Source organism: Aptenodytes patagonicus, chromosome 1 (assembly GCF_965638725.1).
Source record: "Aptenodytes patagonicus chromosome 1, bAptPat1.pri.cur, whole genome shotgun sequence".
Taxonomy (NCBI): domain Eukaryota; kingdom Metazoa; phylum Chordata; class Aves; order Sphenisciformes; family Spheniscidae; genus Aptenodytes; species Aptenodytes patagonicus.
In genome coordinates this window covers 209,798,362-209,820,729 of record NC_134949.1, presented here as the reverse complement: position 1 = coordinate 209,820,729, position 22,368 = coordinate 209,798,362, and the positions used below count along the sequence as shown (strand labels likewise).

At 41.3% G+C, this 22,368-nt stretch overlaps 1 protein-coding gene across 1 annotated transcript in view; it reads right to left on the bottom strand.

The window, feature by feature from the left end:
• The window catches only part of CWF19L2 (CWF19 like cell cycle control factor 2), a 91,791-nt gene extending 71,106 nt beyond the window's left edge, over window positions 1-20,685 (bottom strand). The window contains exons 1-5 of the mRNA XM_076328196.1: window positions 20,571-20,685; window positions 8,199-8,309; window positions 7,364-7,483; window positions 5,814-5,921; window positions 3,374-3,493 (exon numbers count right to left, since the gene is read on the bottom strand). Of these exons, the coding sequence (XP_076184311.1) occupies window positions 3,374-3,493; window positions 5,814-5,921; window positions 7,364-7,483; window positions 8,199-8,309; window positions 20,571-20,654 (543 nt within the window). The 5' untranslated portion in view covers window positions 20,655-20,685. The remainder of the gene's footprint in view (window positions 1-3,373; window positions 3,494-5,813; window positions 5,922-7,363; window positions 7,484-8,198; window positions 8,310-20,570) is intronic.
• Between the last annotated feature and the right edge of the window lie 1,683 nt (window positions 20,686-22,368).

The window sequence follows — 22,368 nt, the reverse complement described above, 5'->3', positions numbered from 1 at the left end:
GGGAGGTGCCTCGCTCGACCTGCTGTTTACTAACAGAGAAGGACTGGTGGGAGATGTGGTGGTCAGAGGCCATCTTGGGCTTAGCAACCATGAAATGGTAGAATTCTCGATTCTCAGTGAAGTAAGGAGGGGGGCCAGCAAACCACAACCATGGACTTCCGGAGGGCGGACTCTGGCCTGTTCAGGACACCGGCTGAGAGAGTCCCTTGGGAGACGGTCCTGAAGGGTAAAGGGGTCCAGAAAGGCTGGACGTTCTTCAAGAAGGAAGCCTTAAAGGCGCAGGAGCAGGCTGTCCCCATACGCCGTAAGAAGAAGGGGCGGGGAAGACGACCGGCCTGGCTGAACGGGGAGCTCTTGCTGGGACTCAGGAAAAAAAGGAGAGTTTACCACTTGTGGAAGAAGGGGCAGGCGACTCAAGAAGAGTACAGGGATCTCATTAGGTCGTGCAGAGAGGAAATGAGAAAGGCAAAAGCCCAGCTAGAACGCAATCTGGCCGCTGTCGTTAAAGACAACAAAAAAAGTTTTTACAAATATATTAATGACAAGAAGAGAGCCAAGGAGAATCTCCATCCTTTATTGGATGCAGGGGGGAACATTGTCACTGAGGATGAGGAAAAGGCTGAGGTACTTAATGCCTTCTTTGCCTCAGTCTTTAACAGTCAGACCAGTTATCCTCAGGGTATTCAGCCCCCCGAGCTGGAAGACAGGGACAGCAAGCAGGATGAACTCCCCATAATCCAAGAGGAAGCAGTCAATGACCTGCTACGCCACCTGGACGCTCACAAGTCTATGGGGCCGGATGGGATCCACCCGAGGGTGCTGAGGGAGCTGGTGGAGGAGCTCGCCAAGCCACTCTCCATCATTTATCAGCAGCCCTGGTTAACAGGGGAGGTCCCGGATGACTGGAGGCTTGCCAATGTGACACCCATCTACAAAAAGGGTCGGAAGGAGGATCCGGGGAACTACAGGCCTGTCAGCCTGACCTTGGTGCCAGGGAAGATTATGGAGCGGTTCATCTTGAGGGCGCTCACAAGGCATGAGCGGGACAACCAGGGGATCAGGCCCAGCCAGCACAGGTTCATGAGAGGCAGGTCCTGCTTGACCAACCTGATCTCCTTCTATGACCAGGTGACCCGCCTAGTGGATGAGGGAAAGGCTGTGGATGTGGTCTACCTGGACTTCAGTAAGGCCTTTGACACCGTCTCCCACAGCATTCTCCTAGAGAAGCTGGCGGCTCATGGCTTAGACAGGTGGACTCTGCGCTGGGTCAAAAACTGGCTGGACGGCCGGGCCCAGAGAGTTGTGGTGAATGGAGTTACATCCAGTTGGCGGCCGGTCACGAGCGGTGTTCCCCAGGGCTCAGTTTTGGGGCTGGTCTTGTTCAATATCTTTATCAATGATCTGGATGAGGGGATCGAGTGCACCCTCAGTAAATTTGCAGATGACACCAAGTTGGGTGGGAGTGTTGATCTGCTTGAGGGTAGGAAGGCTCTGCAGGGGGACCTGGACAGGCTGGATCAATGGGCCGAGGCCAACTGTATGAGGTTCAACAAGGCCAAGTGCCGGGTCCTGCACTTCGGCCACAACAACCCCATGCAGCGCTACAGGCTTGGGGAAGAGTGGCTGGAAAGCTGCCTGGCGGAAAAGGACCTGGGGGTGCTGGTTGACAGCCGGCTGAACATGAGCCGGCAGTGTGCCCAGGCGGCCAAGAAGGCCAAAGGCATCCTGGCCTGTATCAGAAATAGTGTGGCCAGCAGGAGTAGGGAAGTGATCATCCCCCTGTACTCGGCACTGGTGAGGCCGCACCTCGAATACTGTGTTCAGTTTTGGGCCCCTCACTACAAGAAGGACGTTGAGGTGCTGGAGCGTGTCCAGAGAAGGGCAACGAGGCTGGTGAGGGGTCTGGAGAACAAGTCTTATGAGGAGCGGCTGAGGGAACTGGGGTTGTTTAGCCTGGAGAAAAGGAGGCTGAGGGGAGACCTTATCGCGCTCTACAACTACCTGAAAGGAGGTTGTAGCGAGGTGGGTGTCGGTCTCTTCTCCCAAGTAACTAGCGGTAGGACGAGAGGAAATGGCCTCAAGTTGCGCCAGGGGAGGTTTAGATTGGACGTGAGGAAAAATTTCTTTACTGAAAGAGTGGTGAAACATTGGAACAGGCTGCCCAGGGAAGTGGTGGAGTCCCCATCCCTGGAAGTATTTAAAAGACGTGTAGATGAGGCACTTAGGGACATGGTTTAGTGGGCATGGTGGTGTTGGGTTGACGGTTGGACTCGATGATCTTAGAGGTCTTTTCCAACCTTAATGATTCTATGATTCTATCTGTTGTACACATTGTTTTGGGTATCAAAGAAAGGACAGACATTCTGGTGTAGAAAACACAAAAGTATAAACCTGCATGAAGAGCAAGTGGTTAGGTGAGAGAATCTATAAAAATCATATTCTTCTAGGATCAAGAATACATATAAATTGTCATTAACCATATAATACATCCTGACATTCTGGTGACTTAAGATGTCCACGTTAAATGGTCCTTCAATAGTTCAGAAAAAATGCTCAGCAAAAAATTATGTGGGGGAAAAAACAGAAAGATTAACCCCTTCTCAAAAGACAATAACCAAAGCGCCGCATACTGCACAAGAACAGCGCTCCAGGTCAATCTGGTTCCTAGCCACAACACAACTAACTGGAAAACCTAACAGCAACAAATGGCCTACTGTGAGATGTGAGGACAAGTACATATTAGATAGTGATCAGCAACTATGTTCTTAGATCAGACTACATTGCATTTAAGGAGCTGATGAACAAATGAAGCAGTCAGCAACTGTATGTAAACAGAACTAGTTTAATGACAGCTACCCTTTCCCCAGCCAGACCCTGATCCACCCATGTGTTCAGGCACAACTGTGGCATGAAAGGCACAGTAACTGCTCTGAATTCTTTCTTCAGGAAAAAACAAGCCTCAGCACTCTACGCTTTAACACAGTAACTTAGGTAAGCTTTTATCACACAAAACAGTGGTGCTCCTTTCACACACACCATGGGGAAGAAGGCCAGTCTGTCATTGTTATTAAGTAAAACATCTCAGAAGCACTTCAAATATTACAGAACTTAGTACTAACAAAACTGGCTGTCTCCTTACCTACAAGATAGTTTAAAGGCTTTTCTCCACAAGATAAGCCTGCTGTATGAACCCTTCCCATCCCAAACAGAACAAATAACTGACCAATTCAATTAAAATCGCTATCACACAACACATCAAGCGTTAGTTTAAAAACTATACGAAGACTTACGTATTTGAACCAATTCATTGGTTCATTCACCACAAAAAATCTAGTAAGATGCAGAAAAAAGTTGATATATTAATTCCTCCTACCTGCTCAAGTTCTTGAGCTTTCTGTCGTTCCAATATTTTTTCTTTGTGTCTTTCACCTCTGACAGCTGCTACTGATGTGGTTTTCAGTGACATGAAGTCTAAATTCATCCATTCTTCTCTCTTCAAAATAAACGCAAAGAATCAGTGTTCATACTTCCAACAAAAACATGGCTTAGGTGCAAATCAAACCAGTGCAACTACTGACAAATGTTACTTACAATAAACAGTATAGGTTTTACAAACACATATAAAATATTTTAATGAAAAGCAAATATGATTTTAAGAACCCCAATCTTTCAATTTTTTAATATTCACTTACACAAATAAATTTCATAAATGTCTTTCTGTAATTTGAAATACATCTTCACAATATATTTAAGACACTAGTAAACATGCAAACCGTACAGACTGCTTATTATTTGTTTAAATGAACACTGTACATCTAGACCAATTCCTTTTCATCTTGCTAATTCTGACTTCATGAGCTCTTACATCTCTTTTAGCGTATACAAATCTGCAATCAGTAACTGAGCATAGTTCATACCTCTGATATCTAGGCACTAACTGCACCCTCAAATTAAACAGTACACATCTAAATTCTGTGAACTGTACCCACAATAACAGGTAGAAAACTGCATTTACAAAACCTAAGCCAGACCAAGGACATTCTAAAAATGAGGACTACTCTCTATAGAAAAGCAGCATATAAAAAGCCTAGATATACCTACTACTTTTATACACACAAAACCTGAAGCCTCAAAAGAAAGCAGCGACATACACGTTATAAACAACCACTCTACAAAAACAAGTATTTGGAGCACTTCTGTGGCTAGTATAGCAACCAAAATGACAAGATTACACCTATTTTGAAACATGTCCTTGCAGAAGAGTCTTCATATCTTCAGAAGGGTTCAAGTCTGAGATGTCAATCTGAATAGATGCTATATGTCACACTTTCTCTGTTATTTAAAAATTATATTAGGCAACACACCAGAGAGTTTCAGAGGTGAAACACAACATTCCACTTCTCAGATCTCCTCTAAGAAAGAGAAGGAACTGAAAAATAATCTATCTTCAAGTGATTCAGTAGTATCTATGCCCACATTAGCAAGTAACATGGATCAACAGAAATGGATGTGCATGGGACCTCTGGAGGTCATCTGGTCCAACCCCCCTGCTCAAGCAGGGCCACCTAGAGACAGTTGCCCAGGACCCTGTCCAGACAGCTTGTAAATACATCCAAGTATGGAGATTCCACCACCTCTCCAGGTAATCTCTGCCAGTGACTGGTCACCCTCACAGTAAAACACTGTTTCCTGATGTTCAGACAGAAACTCCTGTTTTTCAGTTTGTGCCCATTGCCTCTGGTCCTGTCCCTGGGCACCACTGAAAAGAGCCTGGCTCTGTCTTCTATATAGGCTTCAGATCTGCAGTTTGGGGATTTTTTAAGTAAGCACTCTGGACTAGTCTGAGACTGGTCCCATGGAGCACCTTAGGTGCACTTTGAGAACACACTTTCTAATTTAGTTTAATCCAACAGGAAATGGATTTACATGCTCCAAGACTTCTTCAAAATGTGAGCCAAAATACAAAATGTAGGGATAACCAGGAAATTCCTTTCAAAAGCACACTCTTTATCCAAAAATACACAAGCCCAGGGTGCACATACAAGAAATGCTTGGAAAAAACTGTTTTTGCAGTATAAATTATCATGACGTACATAAGAATTTATATTTCATTACTTTATACTTTTCCAAGAAGATAGATATGATTCAGAAGTCCTTTTTATTTCTCTTAACAAGATGCACAAATTCAGAATGAGAAACAGGGACTTTTTTCAGGAGTGAAATTAGACACTAAATTAAAACTCATCATTTCACACAACTGAGGATGATATGTAACTACATTTATGTTACTAAAATCACAGCAGTTCATTCCAGAATGACTTCATTTTCCAGAATAAATACTGCTTACTGGGCACAGAATTCACCTAGGAAGATCAAAAGAGGCATTGATTCCATAAATATTGTGGCTGAAAAGTCACCTCTCTTCCTTCTACCTGTTTAAGCACCACTGAAGCAAATACTCATTCAATTGTAGAATAGCCACCAAAATTATGCAGAAAAAATAACATGTCTAGTCAAGATCTTTAAGTTGACTTCTTTAAGAAAATCAGTCTAAGTTGCTAGAACCTCAAAACATGATGAAAGGAATTGGTGCTAGGAAACTTTAAGTGTAGTGCCTTGTTAAATACTAAGCAACTATTAGGTAGAGAAGTCTTCTGATGAATGAAATGTAACATTTACCTAGCTAAACGAAGACATTTATCTGTAAAATAGGTTTTCTTCAACACATTGCAAAAGAGCTGTCAAGAAACCTAAGCATGTTTCACATTTGGTCATACTGAATTTATATCTGGAGTAGTTATTAGACTGCTCACCTCCAGGGAGGGTTCTTTCACAGCATCTGATTGCTTGTTGACCTTCCAAGCCTTTTCTGTGTTATCTGACTGTGACACATTTGACTCAACCCATTCAACTGAAGAATCCTAAAAATAGAGTTTAATGTAAAGAATAATAATAATAATAAAACCTTAACATGCTATTACATGTTGATAAAATGCAATACTTGCCAAGTATATTGATAACCAAAATTGATGCTGATTACTAAGCATTACTAATACAATACTGTTTATTATGTTTAAATACTGATAATAAAAATAGAATATCGATATTCCCATAGGAAATTGTTCCTTCGTGATCAAAACATTCCACCATACTTCATGAGCACATCACAGTATGTAAGACTAGTTCATACTGGCCGTTTATTAGCATAACACTGCTAAAGTTAAAACTGTCGGAATAAAACCAAAACCAATTGTTTTTATGGCATTACCAAAAAAAAAAAAAAAACCCTAAATTCATTACTAAGTACGTTTTACCTTAAAAACATAAAATCAGTAACACATTACAATATAAAGCACTGTACATGCTATCTCCTCCTATTTTCATATCCAACTTCCTACATTTGCACTTGCAAACATTGTACTGAGATTTTACACTTGAAGCAAATAGGACTCCATTGAACAGTTTCTCTTCTATCTACATGAACGTGTCATGGGAATGGGAATAACAGTCTTTTGGTCAAAGGTATCAGCCAGGACTGTGCTGTATCCTGTGACTCACTGATGTGATCTGACAGGTTTTGATGACTCCCATGGGAAATGTGGGATATTTGTGGCTTAGGTTACTTCCCACATTGAAAAGCATTGCTCACTTCCGATATCAGTCCCTGGAAAATAAATCTCATCAACTGCATGTTCCTTCACACTTTCAGAGACTCTCTGAAAAGAAAAAAAAATAAAAAAAATCACAGTGCTAACTGACTTGTGCCAAAATGCCGAGAGGATGTTTTACATAATGTGGCCAGAAAGCAGCACCCAGATTTCTAATGCAGTCTCTGTACTCTTTTGCCAGAGTGACCCTCATCTCTTTACAGATTCAAATGCACAAGTTTGAGCCTTCCTTCAGGCCCTCCTTCAGGCCCATGTACAGCTCCCATGTTTTTGAGAGTTTACATGGTTGAACATCCATGGAAAAAGACAGCTGTAACTCATGCTTAAAATCAAAGTCCAGTATTTGCAATTTTAGATGCATCATTCTACCATATACCACTGACTACAGGGAACCTATGAATTTTTCCACTCTATCCTAGAATGACGATTTTTTCAATTTCTCTCTGCTGAAAAACTATAAATCCCTTAGTTCCTAATGAGTGAATTCAATATTATAAAATTCACAAGCACTCACATAACAGCATCTTTTAAATTGATTAAATAGTATATTAAAAAGACAAACTTTGCCACAGTTTTTCCCAACAGAAAATGGTAAGAATAAGTCTTAATTTTACTAACCATGTGTACCCACAGAGACTAAAATGGTGCAGGTTTTAAAAAAAGTCATTTGAAGCATTTTAAAGTTTCTTACTTACCGAAGAACTATCAAGTAAGTCATCCTTCTTTTCAGATTTTTGTTTCTTATTTTTCTTCTTTTCTTTCTTAGCTTTTTTTGAGTGCTTATCCTTTTTCTTTTTTTTCTGCACAGAATGTTCCTACAAGGAAGTGTTTGTAAATGAGATCCAGTAAACTGAATCACCCACATACAAGAAAAAATAATCACAATCTACTTACCAAACCACACTGAAAAAGCTAAACCACACACAGCTGGATATAGCTACATTTTACTGCTACTACCCTCTCCCTCTTCTATTGGGGGCAGGGGGAGGGCATGCCTCACATCCATAATCAACTTTTCTTTCCCCTCTCAATATCTTTTTCACTGGAACTAAGGCACTATAACTATACGTAGAATATCTTCTACACTACATTTATTTCAGTCAAATCTATTTCCTCGGGAATCACTGCATCATCAATACACATCTGTCCTTTGTTGAAATATCTGCACAGATTTCTACACTAGAAAGATGCGATATTCAGAGGTTCCATTAAGGCTTCTCCTGTGAATGACCACAAATGGGACTGCTATGAAGCCTTGGATCCTCCAGATTTCTTCCCATGGGACTATTCTTCTCTGGCAGTGCTTGCTCTTCTGCATTTGGTAGAAATTAAAGCTGAAGTTGAATGACAGAAATTTTTCCTCTTTGTGAGTAAAGGATTATTTCCACTTAAAAAAAGCTAATATCAAAGCATAAAGAATTCAGAAATTGGGAGGTTTTTAAAGATCATATTAAAGCCCTCAAAGCCTTCTGTTCATACGAACATGCTGTAAAGCTAACAACACAATTCAATGATTTACAGTTCCGTCACCTTTTCCAGTTGTTCCACACGTTCATTCACATCAGCAAGCATCCACGTATCTTCACCTCGTAGGTGCTTTAGCTGCTTGCGCCTCTGCTCCTTTTCATAACTAATTTTGGCCTAAGACAAACAGAGAACAAAAATAACTAGGCGGAGTTCAGTAGCATTTACTTACAGACACACCTTTGTAAGCCACACTGACACAACCATACACAATGTTAAGAACTGTGCTTGAGAACTTTTCCTTTGAGAGGACTGCAATAAAAATACTTCTGAATTACATGTTAAAGGGGAAATTCAGCTAAAACATATTATGCACCCTCCTTCTTCAAGCTACAACTTTGCAGCTCCTCTAGCATTGATTTCATCCTATCATCCTAAATAAGAGCGACACGAAGACATTCAACTCCTTTCTTCATTCTGCAAAGTCTTCTGTTCTTACAACCTTTATGAAGTGCATATGGTATGATATAGTGGACTTCTGATTTTCTATTTCAAAAAATTCTCTGGGCAATTACTCCATTGCAAAGCACAGCTCACTATCTGTTAATCTGAGGAATTAGCAAGCCTGTCTTTGTGCACATTCAACTTTGAAAATACCTCAGCCAGGTGCAAAACTTGGAACTGCAGAAGTCCATGCTCTCAAGGAGTATACAAGTATACAAGGATTAGCATTTTGGGCTGTAGAATATTCTTCCCTTTCTGGTTATGGTGATAAAACTAGAAGTGCTTTTACTACTACTTCTGAAAAAATAATCATCACTGCAGACAGTTTCAATTCCAGAAAAGGATTTTTATAAACCGCATCAATAAAATAACGACCTGTTCAGCCTCTGAAGTTCCCTCTATTGCTTTCAGCAGAAACATGACTTTCACAAACAAGTTTACTTAAATAGAACTTGCCATTAGAAAACTCTTTATCCCAAAGTGCAATATATCACCACACCTCATTAAACAGGAGGAAAGTTATTTTATATTATTACAACCCTAATTTTGTGTGAGGTAAGTCTTGCAAGTTTGAGCTTGCTTTTGGGTTTTTGCGGGGGTTTTTTATAAATAACTAAAGTCAAAGCAAAACCTAAAGGTGGAGTTTGGTTTTCATCCTGAAACACCAAGTTTTGCCAGAAAGTGTTTTCAATCATAAGCCAAGAGATTGCATACAAATTTAAAAAAGACTAATATTTAAAAAAAAAATCTCAGGAGATTATACAACCAGTTGAAGTCTTTCCTCCTGGTCAGCAATTAGTTCTCTGTAACAAACTCTAGATACAAGCCTGTGCACTGCACAAGACAGTAACCTCCCCACCACGGGCCAGTTTCTCTTTTTTGATACAGCCAAGAAGGAAATCTGCAGCTTTTGTACTGATAGAAAATGAGGCTTGCAGGAGGATAACCAGGACACCGTAAGGGTTCAACGAACAGAAATACATGCTGAAAAATAAGATTAAAAGTTTAAAAAAAAAAGCTAACTCATAAGGTAGGAGTGCTGTTGCACCTTTGAACATTGTCATTAGCAATATTGAAAGTAGCATAAAGAAAAAAAAAAATCAAAATACTACATATCTGTGCCCAAACAAAGCATCCTTTTAAACCTTCATTGTCTACTTTCTTAGAAGCCCCAGCAGGTGATAAGCTTTCTAATGCGCTTAAATGCAAGCAAAGCAAGGCTGCTACCCAGACTTCTTAATTTTAAAAGAAGGGACTTCGCAAAAACAAAAAAAAAAAAATCATTTAAGTCAGCTCGAATAAAGAGGCCAAGACTGGGACTTCCATCTCTAGAATGAAGCTAACAGTCTACAAGGGTGAATGCTACATCTTAAAATTCAAAAGGCAGGGATAAAGACAGAATGAGTTAAAAGCACATTGAGACATTTATTCCGATATCAAAACAGTTTTCCAGTTTATAAATAAACAAAATAACAAAAGAATAAGCAGGACTATAATTCAGTGAGAGTGAAACAGCTGTTAAGCATAACATAGGGTCACCAAAACCACCCAGGACTCCAAAAAATGCAGGTATGTTTCCTGCTACCTCTCCATGATCCAGATTGCTCACTGGCTAACCCTGCCCACCCTAAGACATCTATCCATCTGGGACAACACCCTTGGAAGTTCATGCAGAAACCACTGACTGATATTTTCTGTTCTAGTCCATACAGACAATGATGTGGCCCTTCTGTCTTAAAAATATATTCATCTGACTAAAGTAACTAAGCATGCCACATTCGTGGACTAGTGAAGGGTAATAACCTCAGCTATGCAACTCACAAAATGTCTACAAGCCTCACACACACAAAACTTAAGCTGGACAGAGATGAAACAGCAGAGATAAAGGGAACTTGAATATAGTTCTAGATGGGAAAACCACAACAAAAACAGACTCCAAACTTCTTTACTCCACAAGTAAACACGAAACGTTGCCAAGATTTAGACTGGGAAAAGGACAGGCTTTCCACATACTCAATTTCACTTTTGGTTGAGAAAGACCTGCAGCTGGAGTCAACAGTTCCCTTCCACCCTTTCAGCAGCTCTTGGGCATATAAATCTATAAACACCTCATATAAAGGCCAATCAAGATCAGCTTGTCAACATGTCTTCATTTAATATGCTCTTCGCCTGTCTAGGAAGATTTAGCCTCTTACCCTTCTCTATAATAACAGGTATAATTTAAATAAAATTACTATTTCCTTCATGTTACCAAAGTTACAAATATATATCACATAAAATGAAGTCAACATCATAAATAAGGCACAAAAGGAGCTTTTATACTTTTTATTAGATCCAAGAATAAACAGAAAAAAATACAGGCAAGTATTCAGGTAATTGCAATACATAATCCTAATAAAAGAGGTGGATCATCATTTTGGCTGAAGTATACAAATACATATTCAGAACACAGAATGGCTAGAAATCATCATCAAACTGCAGACTATTGTCTCCTGAATACTAAATGAAACAGGATTGGGCAAGATGAATCTGTAGTGGCAATACCACCAGACTGTTAAAAAGAGAGAGACAGACACAAAAGCATCAGGTGAAAGTTTGTTTCTTCTTAGACAAAGATACAAAATATAGAAGATTCTTAACAATATCCATATGTAAAATAAAAAAGAGAAAGATGCCTAGGGATTTAAAAAGATGAAAGAAGTTGTATTTTCACCTAAATTATCATTTTAACACAAGACTAGAAAGTTAGCAGCGATACCCTCTGATCCTTTCTATCTCTCAAAACTATCTAGCTCCCTCTACCATTCAACTACAATATTAAATTTTTATTGTTGGTGAATGGTTTCCCCTCACACACACACACAATTATTTCAAGTAGGGGGGGAGGAGGAAAATCTGTGTACTACTTTCTTAGCTTCAAACCTTACCTTTCTATTCTATTTGTCTTTTATAATGATGCAGGGCTTACTAGCATCTAACTACTTTTTCTTCCTTTTCTACATTTTATAATTAAGTCCCCTGCCACACTTACCGTTCTACGCTGCAAAGGCCAACTCTAATAATTTCACATCTCTCAACCCACAGGAGTTCATGCATTTAATTCACATTAAGGTTCATTTATACTTTATGATACCACAAAGATTTCCAACAATTTATCCTTCCGCCTTTACAGATGAGTACTTAACATTAGGTACATTTTAGGTCACCACTGCAATATTTTTATGTTTTTCCTCCATAAATATAGGATGCTACATTTCTGAAATGCCTCTATTTCAAAGTAATGCACTAATTATGCAAATGGTATGCTACACACGAACACAGAGGACCATTTACAAGCAACAACCTGTCAAGAAGGGCAAGCATCGTACTACATTACGTACTTCTGCGACACCCTAACAAAGTTGCTCATAGTCTCCTTTGCAACAAGCACAAGCTGAAATATAATGCTGGCAAAGCACTCTGAAAGGTCTGTTGGTACGGTGCTATAAAAACAATAATTACAGCATTATGTTAGCAATGTTTGCCAAGGTGAACAGAGCCAAATTCTGTAGTCTTTACCACAAGCAGGCCAAAGGGTCTTGGATTTCACAGCCCCATCTGAATGAGGAAGAAAACCAAGTTCAGGGAAAGTGCCTTCTGGTTTTCATTAAGCAGGTCATTAAGGCCAGCCTGCATGATTGCTGACAACAGTATCTGCTAAATGAAGAATAAAACTTGCTCCAAACAGCCTGTAATACACTGGAGACACAAACACCAAAAGCTGTAAAAATGGCACCGTGCCACTCCAGGAAGAAGCAGAAAAGATCAAAGACCTGCCAATGGCCAAGGTCTAGGTCACACAATAAAAGGAGGTTGTTACATGATGGTCCCCCAAAGATGTCCAGAAGTGGACGTGCCTCACCTAGGGATGGAGGCTAAAATACTCTCTCCACAGCCCACATCAACCCTGACCAAGGCTCTTTCCTAACCCCAACTCTATGTACCATTTCAGCTCTCACCAAAGCCAGAGAAAATTTTCCATACCATTACAGAGACCATGTAATTTCCCATCTTTAACCGTGGTCAACCTCTAGCTCTTCAGATGATAATCATCACCATTCAAAAGCCAACTTCTCCATCCAAAAGAAGAAAAATTCCCTTTTTCTCCAAAAAGCAATCAGAAGAAACTCCAGAGCACAACACCAGATCAATATAGCATGACAAAAACATCCAACACAAAGAGCAACAACTAAGCTGCTCTAATGGCTGCCTGCCACTGAAGGGCAGGGCTCCATTCCCATACCTCTCCTCTCCACACTCCCACCCACATGTTCCCACCACCTTCCCTGCACAAGCCCATCCCTGCACTCTGGCCTCGAGGGACTTCAAGGACTACCGTGACACAAAACGAATCCCACCAAGAGTAGGGTGCAGCTTCCTGCAGATCAAGCTTCCAAGCTGGCCCTCTGGCAAGGTCATCAAGGCTACCAGTTTAAGCACAAGGAACGAGGAAAAAAACATGCACTTTGGGGAGGAAGGGAACAGGAGGAAGTGGTGTGGAAAAACTCCTTTTGGTAACAGCTTTCTGTTAGATAAATTCAAAAGACATAACACCTAGCTCAGTCTTTCAGACACTAACATAAAGCACCCAAAATCTGAACAACGAGCTTTTATTTCTAATGTCAGGACCACCTCCAATCCTATCACACAATCTATTTCACTCATTTACCAGTTCCGATACTCAGCTATCAGAAAGGCTGCTGTGGCCTGCACTACCCTCCTAGCTTCCATCACCCCAAAGCTCAGGGAACCTGAACATACCCTTCCTTGCAGTTCTGATGCTCTTATACCAATTCTCTACCTGAATAACACACTTATTTTCATGAATGCTTAGACTGTTTCTTCTACCCTCGATATTCCAATTATTGTTAATCCACAAAGCTTTCCCAAGGAGGACAGCAGTGGAAACGGAAGAAAGGGCTTAGCTTCCACCCCAACTTGCCAAATCACAACCGAGTCAGAGTGCTGCCTGTACCTCCACCTCCTCCAGACACAGCCGTGCCAGCTGAAAACGTCACTGCTCTTTGTCATTTCCACCTGCCAAAAGGCACAGAAGACAGGTCACTGAAACGACCATCACTTAAATCATTTAAGCTTCTTGTGATCAATAATCATTACAGAACAGTCAGACATGCAATTTAAAGAGCAGACTGTAGGAGATGTCAACCTTCAGTCAGAAACATTTGGGAGGCAGTAACTGTTTCTGCTGGCACAGCTGCAGACACAACAGATAAACAGATGCATGATGGTAGCTAAGACTGCTAGGAAACTGTAGGCAGATACTTCATGTTAATGTAGGACCTCTCCACCCCTGTGGCAGAGCACGCTCTAGAGGAAGGACTTAGAGAATATAACAATGAAGACATCTGTCTTCATTACTTGCCTTCTAGAACGACCCGTCTGTTAAATCAAAGATGTTGCTTGCAAAAATGCATATAGAGGTGCTTTGTCAAAAGTCTGAAAACCTTTTGTGAAAAGGCAGTATTCATTTCTCAGTGCTGTTACTCTCCTAATACCACTCAAAGATTTAAGTCAGTATAGCAATACTGACATGCTTATTTCCTTCGACAGAGAGAGTCAGGGATGTAACACTTCATAAAGGATTTAAAAGGGAAAGAACAAAAAGGAAGTGCTTAGTATTACAGCACAGAAGCAACTTCCAACAAGTAACAGCTCTATAGCCCCTAACAGTGATATGTTTTGCTATTAATTTCTGTCTAAGGAGAAATTTCTGGAATTTTCCACTGAAAACTGAAGTGTAAAATACTGCCAAAGCATTCCATCACCTCGGCAAATACTAATCACTGCAACAACATAATGGTTAGGCTTTTATGAGGAAATGCCTGATCGGACTTCACCAGGAAAACCTGCTGATTTCACAGCTTGTTTAGAGCTCAAATACAGTGAACTCAGTGATATTGTTACACATTGGGGTTTTTTTAAGTTTTAGGTTGTATTATCAAAGAAAATAAACCAAAAAATGTAAACCAAAAATAAAGGTAGAGGTCTACGCCAAAAACATCAAACAAGATGTTTCCAAAAATAATGGCTTGCACATCTCAAATAAATTTTTTCAGAAACCTAAATAAGTAAATCTAAACACACAATTTCTTGTTTGTGCAACGAACCTGTTTCAAGGTATCATTTTATTTACATTGTTTCAAGAACATATTTTTCTTGTTTGAAATACTGAGTTCTTATTTACCTATACTTTTTTTTTTAATCAATATGTACTGCTATCAAGAGAAATTTGTAATCTATCAGTAATCCTTAATAATTAAAGACAGGATTTTCTGCACAACGAATGGTCAAATCACATCACCCTTAGAGACCAAAGAGTGAAAGACTCAAAGTCCATGGCAAAAAACAAGTAGCAGAAGAGCAACCCTGAAGTACAGAACCAACGTGTCATAGCACAGATGCAAGAATAATTCAAAATTGAATTATTGCTAGCTTTTACCAAAAAAAAGCATTCGTGTCTAGGAAAAGTACACATCCCTGCACTTACCAAAACACCCATCAGATTATTTTCTTGTTCTAAACTTGCAAACTAAAACAGTAGTGTCATGAACTATAGCACTCATCAAAACAAGATGCTATTTCTGGAGTTTAATAACAATTTGCATGTCAACACTTAATTATTTGATTACTGATCATTATCATAAACATTACCAGCTGCTGGGTTTTACCAATGCAGTTGGGAGGACAGACTACACACATAAAAGAATATGTTTCCAAAATTTAAAAAAGAAATCTCAATCAATGAGTTGGGTGGTATTTTGGTTCTTCAAAAGAAGTGTAAGTTCATAACCGGCAAAAAACATGAAACAGTAAATAAATTTTTAAAAAATCAACAAGAAGCAGCTTCTTCTGTTCAGCTTGTTTTAAAAGTAAGAGGTACTAAAGAAATCAATTCTATTTCTATAACTGTTTCAAAATATACTACATATTTAATCTCTTGATTTCTGTGAATATGGAATCTGCAAGAGTGAGCTAATCGCAGATTCTTCTACACAGCTCGGTGATTTGGGGAGAATTACTTCTGAATAGACAATGAAGGTTCTCTCAGACTCCTCACTGTCCTAACTGTCAAGAACCAGAGTTACAAGAGCTCCCTTTTATCTTAGCCCCAACTACATACTCTATAGAAGACAGACTAATAATTTCCAATATTTTATAACTAAAAGCTCCTTAAGGTGAGTTGGTTGAACATCTCGTCTTTCCAGAAACAGAACTGCTGAAGTACAGTCATTTCTGCAAATTTCTCGGATTATCAAAAGCAAAGACCTACGCAGCTTCCCAAGTGTCTTTCCCAAAGCAAAAAGCAGGAGCTTCCAAGATTGCAACCACCAAATAACTGTCTTGACTATGTTAGCCACACGTGAAATGTCCCTGTGCATCTCTTTTTTCCACCTTTGCAAGTAAGACGGTCCAAATGCACTGAGATAAAGCGTTGCAGTAGTTTTCTCCCAGTTCTGTTCCGCCACTATAGCAGCAGGCAGTCTAACCATAACCAAAGTAACCTAAGTAAAGCAGAGAAAGTCAGTACACTTAAGACATTAACCCGTTCTCACTTACTGATATTATCAATAATGTACATATTTTAATGAACAGATGAACATCTTTAGGAGTTCATAAACTTCAGAAATACTTCATTTTCCTCAAACAAGGACTGGTTTTCTTTCCTCCATAAGAAATAGGGAAGCAAAAAAACCCTACCAACTAATTTGCCTTTTGCAACTTTTTTCCTGCATAAAACTTCAGGCAGAGTACCCACAAGGGGATGTTAGTTTTTTTCATTTGTCTGTTTTCTGCTTTCTTCTTTTTCTTAACAGACAGAGGAAAAGAAAGATTTTCGTGCCTGCTCGTGACAAAACCTGCGTTTAACTTAATTCAGAAGACAGTTTATTAAGAAAAGTTGAAAACATAAAAAACAAAAATAGAGTTCAAACTTAGCTAAGTACTGACTATTGCTAGATGTGTGATACTTAATGGGGACAACTTCAATTACTTAAGCTAAATATAGAAGATTTAACCACTTTATCAAATACTGTTTTAAATGGTACTATCTCACCACATGTCTGAAGTACTAGCACATATTACATATGTATCTATATCCTATATATACATATATATATATTCATCTCCAGGCTTTGCAAGTTACAGAGTCTCTCAACTTCAAGGAAGACAGAAATGTTATTCTGTCAGCAAAAAGGTGGCAGCAAGTCAGTTCCATTTCTGAAAAGCAGACAGCAGAGTACTGACATGGCAACTACGACAACTTCATGCTTCCACGTTACAAAATGCTAAACTGATTTTGCACAGAAATAACAGAGTAGCCACATGAGAAGTCTTAAAATTTTTGCCATTTTACATAGCTTAATGTTAGGTTATTAGGTCCATAAATGGGAAGAGGAAACATGCAATCAGGTTTTTTTTAAAAAAAAGTTTAATTCCTAAATTTCTCTATCAGCCAAAATAGGGATAAAGGAAACTCTATAGCCTCCTTTGTCCCACATCGACTTAAATAGGATAAAATGCTTATTATACACTTTTGCTAACACATTCTAAAACTCTGGTACAGAAAGGGGGGCGGGGGGAACTACCAACCTTCAACATGTCCTCTCCTTACATCAACTTTTAGTTCTTACTGCAAGGAAAAGAAATAGTTCAAGGACGTACATATGATGATGAACATAGCTATTCCACAACCAACAGCAACAAAAAACATCTGATCATTAATGTACATTTCAGTGCTACCCAATGCACCCAAGAGAATCCCTGAAAGTCATGGAGTCTGACTTAGCTTTAGGTTGCTCGGAAATGGAAAGATAACACCGTGGAAAAATAACACAGACTCTAGAATGTGCACTTTCTGTAAAGAAGCTGAGAAGTCATATTGCAAAAGTTTCTCAATGGCCATATAGGGACCAAGCACCTCTAACGGTTAAATCGCGTAGAAAACCATGTCATTGTCTCAAGACTCCTTCCTACACGCCACAAAAAGTGGACTTGTAAAACCATGGTGCCTAGTATTTCACAAATCATACTCCATCCTGCTTCCCTGTATTGAGTTTCTCAGTGCTCTGTCATTCTCACAACTGAGAATCTAAGCTAGTATCCCAACTGAAAAATGTCCAGTAATGTCCAGGGAAGCTGACAGAAGTGGATACGGGGCTAAGCCCAAACTGAGACATCTCCAAAATATTCCTGTATCCTCCAGCAATTTGAGGCTCAGCAGCTTTTCAATCAATAACTTCCAACATATATTTTTGCTTTTAGGCTATTGTTGTCTGGATACAAGTGTCATGTCAGTATTTGCAACACGCTGCACAAGAGGCCCTACAAGTTCTCTGTGCATCATCTGAAAGTTCATTTCTTTTGTCTGCTCTGAGTTGGCTACCTGCAAATCCCTTAATACGACCTAGATCCTGTGTTAAAAGAAACAGCAGATAGCAATTCTCTATTCTCTTCTCCATATCACTTACGATTTTACAGAACTCGCTCATATTAACTTTTTTCAGCCTGTTTTTCCCCATCTCAAAACCTTTAGTCTCCTTGGACAGTCTGTACCAAGACCTTCTCTGACACCTTTCTTCCCACCTTCTCCAAGGCTGTTCAGTCCTCCTTGAGATGCTGGGACCAGGACTGCATAAACTATTTGATATTATACAGAAATCAATAATATTTCTGTGTAACCATTTCCTTTGTTCCTTTCCCAGTAACTTCTAACACTTGATTAGCTTTTGTCTGAGCAATGATGTAGCACCTTTATAGAGCTATTTACTCCCTAGTTGTTAGTCTTGAGTGGTAAAAGTCAACTCTGAGCCCACTGTTGTATACAGAAAATTAGGGTTGCCTTCCTCCAGAAAATTAGGGTTGTGCATTTGATTTTATTTAGTATTGCAAAAAAGTTGCAGATATGTTTTTAAGATTTCCATCTAGGAGTAATTTGTATTCATGACATTTTAAAAACATGCTGAACAATACAATGATGGTCTGTTTCTTGTTCAAATCAAAGAAAAAAAAAAATCACAAAATTCAACACCGATCCTATATACATACCTTGTAATACAGCACATCTTATTGATAAGAAAAAATACAAGATTTAGTTTCATTCTAAAACCTCCAAACCAGTTTTTCTAATATTCTTCAACAAGGCTGATGAGCAGCATCTAAACCTACAAGAACGTATTAACGTTGACCTATGAAGCTACATTACCATCAAAGACCTCTTGAGACATATCCTAACAGTAAGAAGCATAGCCCCTACACTCAAGATATCATGCTTCCTAGCACCAACTCAAACTCTGCAAAAACCAACCTTCGTCCCTTTTTCTCCCACATCCTCTGTATGAACAAGTGCTCTCATCCCCGACTTTAACCATTTCTCTGTGAGAGTAGCTTTGGCTCACTGCTGTAGTGTTTCTCCAACACTACTGCAACCAAACCTCCTTTCTCAGCTTTACTGCCTCCCTGAATTGAGACCTACCTAGACATGATGAGAGGTTAAATACAAACTCATTACCTTTTCCACAGATTGCAGCATATTTAATACCACAATCCAGTTACTATAAAAACATCACAAAGGTGTTTAATGCTACATCTCTTACTTAAACAGTATTTTAGAGATATGAACAAAAGAAGTAAAAATCATCCACAGATGTTTGCAAAGAATGTTATACCCAAAGTTTCAAACAACATCCTCACAGAACACTTTTATTTCATGTTAAGGTGCTGATGCAAGTAGAAGCAAACAAGAAAATAGGAAAATTATTATTTAATGATCTACTGCAACAATGCCTAACACTGTAAAAGGTTTTTACAAAAAGTAGTTATTTATCAATGTTTTTTACTCAGGCTGGCAGCCTGTCTCAAGTGGGGTGCCCCAGGATCAGTACCGGGCCCCACACTGCTCAATATCTTCATAAATGATCTGGATGATGGGACTGAAAGCACCCTCACCAAGTTTGCCGATGACACCAAGCTGGGTGGTGAGGTGAACACGTCAGAAGGGCGAGCCATCTTACAGAGACACCTGGACAGGCTGGAAGAGTAGGCTAGCAAGAACCGTATGAAGTTTAACAAAGACAGCAGCTTACGGCACAAGTACCAAACATGGCACATAAGCGAGTTTTGAATAAAATGCATCAGGATTAGCACAGGTCTCCAAGTCACAGCAACTCTACCAAAGCATCTGTGGGTGGGAGCCTCCTAATTCTTGGCTAACACTACGGCAAGATATAACCAAGCAACATCCTGGCTCCAGGATAACAGGCTGTCCCACTTCTGTTCAAGTTATTACGAGTTATTACTACTCCATGACCGGAGTGTTGTAATGGAGGAATACTGACTCTAGGAAAGACAGGCCAGAAGACAAGGAGGAGGAGTTGCCTTTTATGTCTCATTTAAGGAAAGGCTGAGAGCTGGGACTGCTTAGTCTAGAGAAGAGAAGGCCGGGGAGTGGGGGTGGTGTCATCTTATCAATACATACAAATATCTGAAGAGAGAGTGTAAAGAAGACCGACCCTGGCTCTTTCCAAAGGTGTAAGCACAGAAACACGCAATAAGTGAAACAGCAGGCAGAGCAATGCCACTACAAGTGCCAAAACACATGAACTCAGGTGGCCGTCACTCAAAACTAAGTTCCCGGCTGCTTTCTGCCACTCCCGGTACCGCAGCCCGGCTCCCCTCGGGGCAGAAGGGGCTCTCTCCCCAGGGCGTCCGCCTCCTCCAGCCGCCGCTGGCGGGCCTGCGGGCGGGAGGCCGCGGCCAGGGCCGCCCTCAGGAGCGCACCGACCCCGCGCGAGACGAGGCCTCCCCAGCAGCCGGCCTGGGGGAGGGAGGGGGCTAAGCGGCCCCCGGGAAAAGGCCGGGCCGGGCCGGGCACCCCACCTGCGCCAGCAGCGCCTCCCGCTCCCGCTGCCGCTGCTCCTTGCGCGCCGCCAAGCTCCGCTCGCTCTCAAACCCGGACGCCATCGCCAGCCCCCGCCGGAAACCAGCCACCGCGCAGCAGCCGTGCAGCAGCCCTGCCGTACGGCGAGGCCGGGAGACTGTCGTAAACGGCGTCCCTAGCGACGCCGGGGGGCGGGGCGGGGCGGGGCGGGGCGGGCCCGCTCCCTCCCTCCGGCGCCCCGCAGCGGCCCCCCTGGAGTGAGGCAAAGCCCGCCTCCCGCGGCGGGGTGCGGCGGCAGCTCTCAGCCCCTCTGGTCTCGCCAGCGTCTGCCGCTCTCAGTCTCGTCACTGGGTTTGCCCGACTTCTCTCGCGGCTTCAAAATTTAAGTCAGCCTCTGGAAGGCTTTCCACGGCCTCGCGGGTGAAGGTCACTGCAAATGTCCTGTCGTGGCACAAGCAGCTTAGCGGACGCCTGCGCCGCTTGACTGACAGGACCACGAAGCCCTGGTGTGGGGGTAGTGACCTCCAGGCTCGTCCCTCCCGCTGGGCCGAAGTTACCTCGCCTGAACCCCGGCCGGCTCGTCTGGACCAGCAGTAGTGAGAAGCGAAGAAGGGAAACGTGGCCTAACCGACACGCACACCCTCCAGTGCCAGGCTGCGCCCGGTGCTCCGCGTTGCCACAACCTGCCCGCACAACGGTCTCCCAGCCGCTTTCTGCTCCATTTGCAGCCGGTTTGGTGCGTCCGTGCTAACATGTGGCTTCTGTAATGGCAGGGTGCTAGCTGCTCGGGGTGTGCCTGGATGGGAGGAGGGAAATTAAAAAATGTGCACATTCGAGCACTTAGAAGTAGCAGTTGGCCAACAGTGTTTGACAGGGCTGCTATATCTCAGGTGAAGCAAATGTTTATCCGAGACATAATTCTTTGGAATGAAATCAGAGCATTATTAATGTGTCTGACACCAAGTATGTTCACAGTTGCCAAGTAATAACGTTATTTAGGTAAAGTTCTGAGAAGTGCTTGGGTAATTTGTTAGCTATTTGCATTGGACAGTATGTTTTCAAAGTGATAACTATAATTTAATCATCATCTCCATGGTGGTATTAAATGTGTAAGTTGCATTTGCATATTTGTTCAATTTATGCCATGACAGTTAACAACACCTCAAGAAAAACCTGTTGTAGGTCACCACTAGGTAGAGAATGATAACTGATAGAGCTTAGTAAGCACCATTTGGAAGAGCAGCACGTGAACCCCCTCTGGAGAGCCATTTACAAAAGCAAACGGATACAAAAGATGTTCCAGCAGGATTGACTAATGCTATGCTCAGTCCTTAGCTATATGCAGCAAAGTACACTGGTTGAGAGAGGAGAAGCAAGAAAAGCGCGTTTGGCCCAGTAAGAAAAGCCTCTTCTCTGATCATGATGTGCTCTTCTTACCGACAAACTGGTTTCTTTCCATCCCAGTGTTACCACTTGCTCCAGGCAGCCAGCAGAGCATTTCAGGTGGGTGCTCCCTAATTCGCTCAGCACACAGCCAGGTATATTGGCTTAATAGATTGATATTAAATCTAAACTGCAAATTGATAGTCCATGAGCTGACCCGACTAGTTGTGACTGAATCAGTTTAGGAAGTATTTGGAAGAGCTGCATGAGAACCGAAAGCCTGGCAACTGTGGCAGAGCATGGATAGCAACAGCTGTGGACAATTTCTTCCTTCAGTACGGGAGCGAGAACAGGGAATGTGTTTTCTGCAGCAGGAAGTTACAGACAAAGAAGAGAACTCAAAGCAGGGTGTGA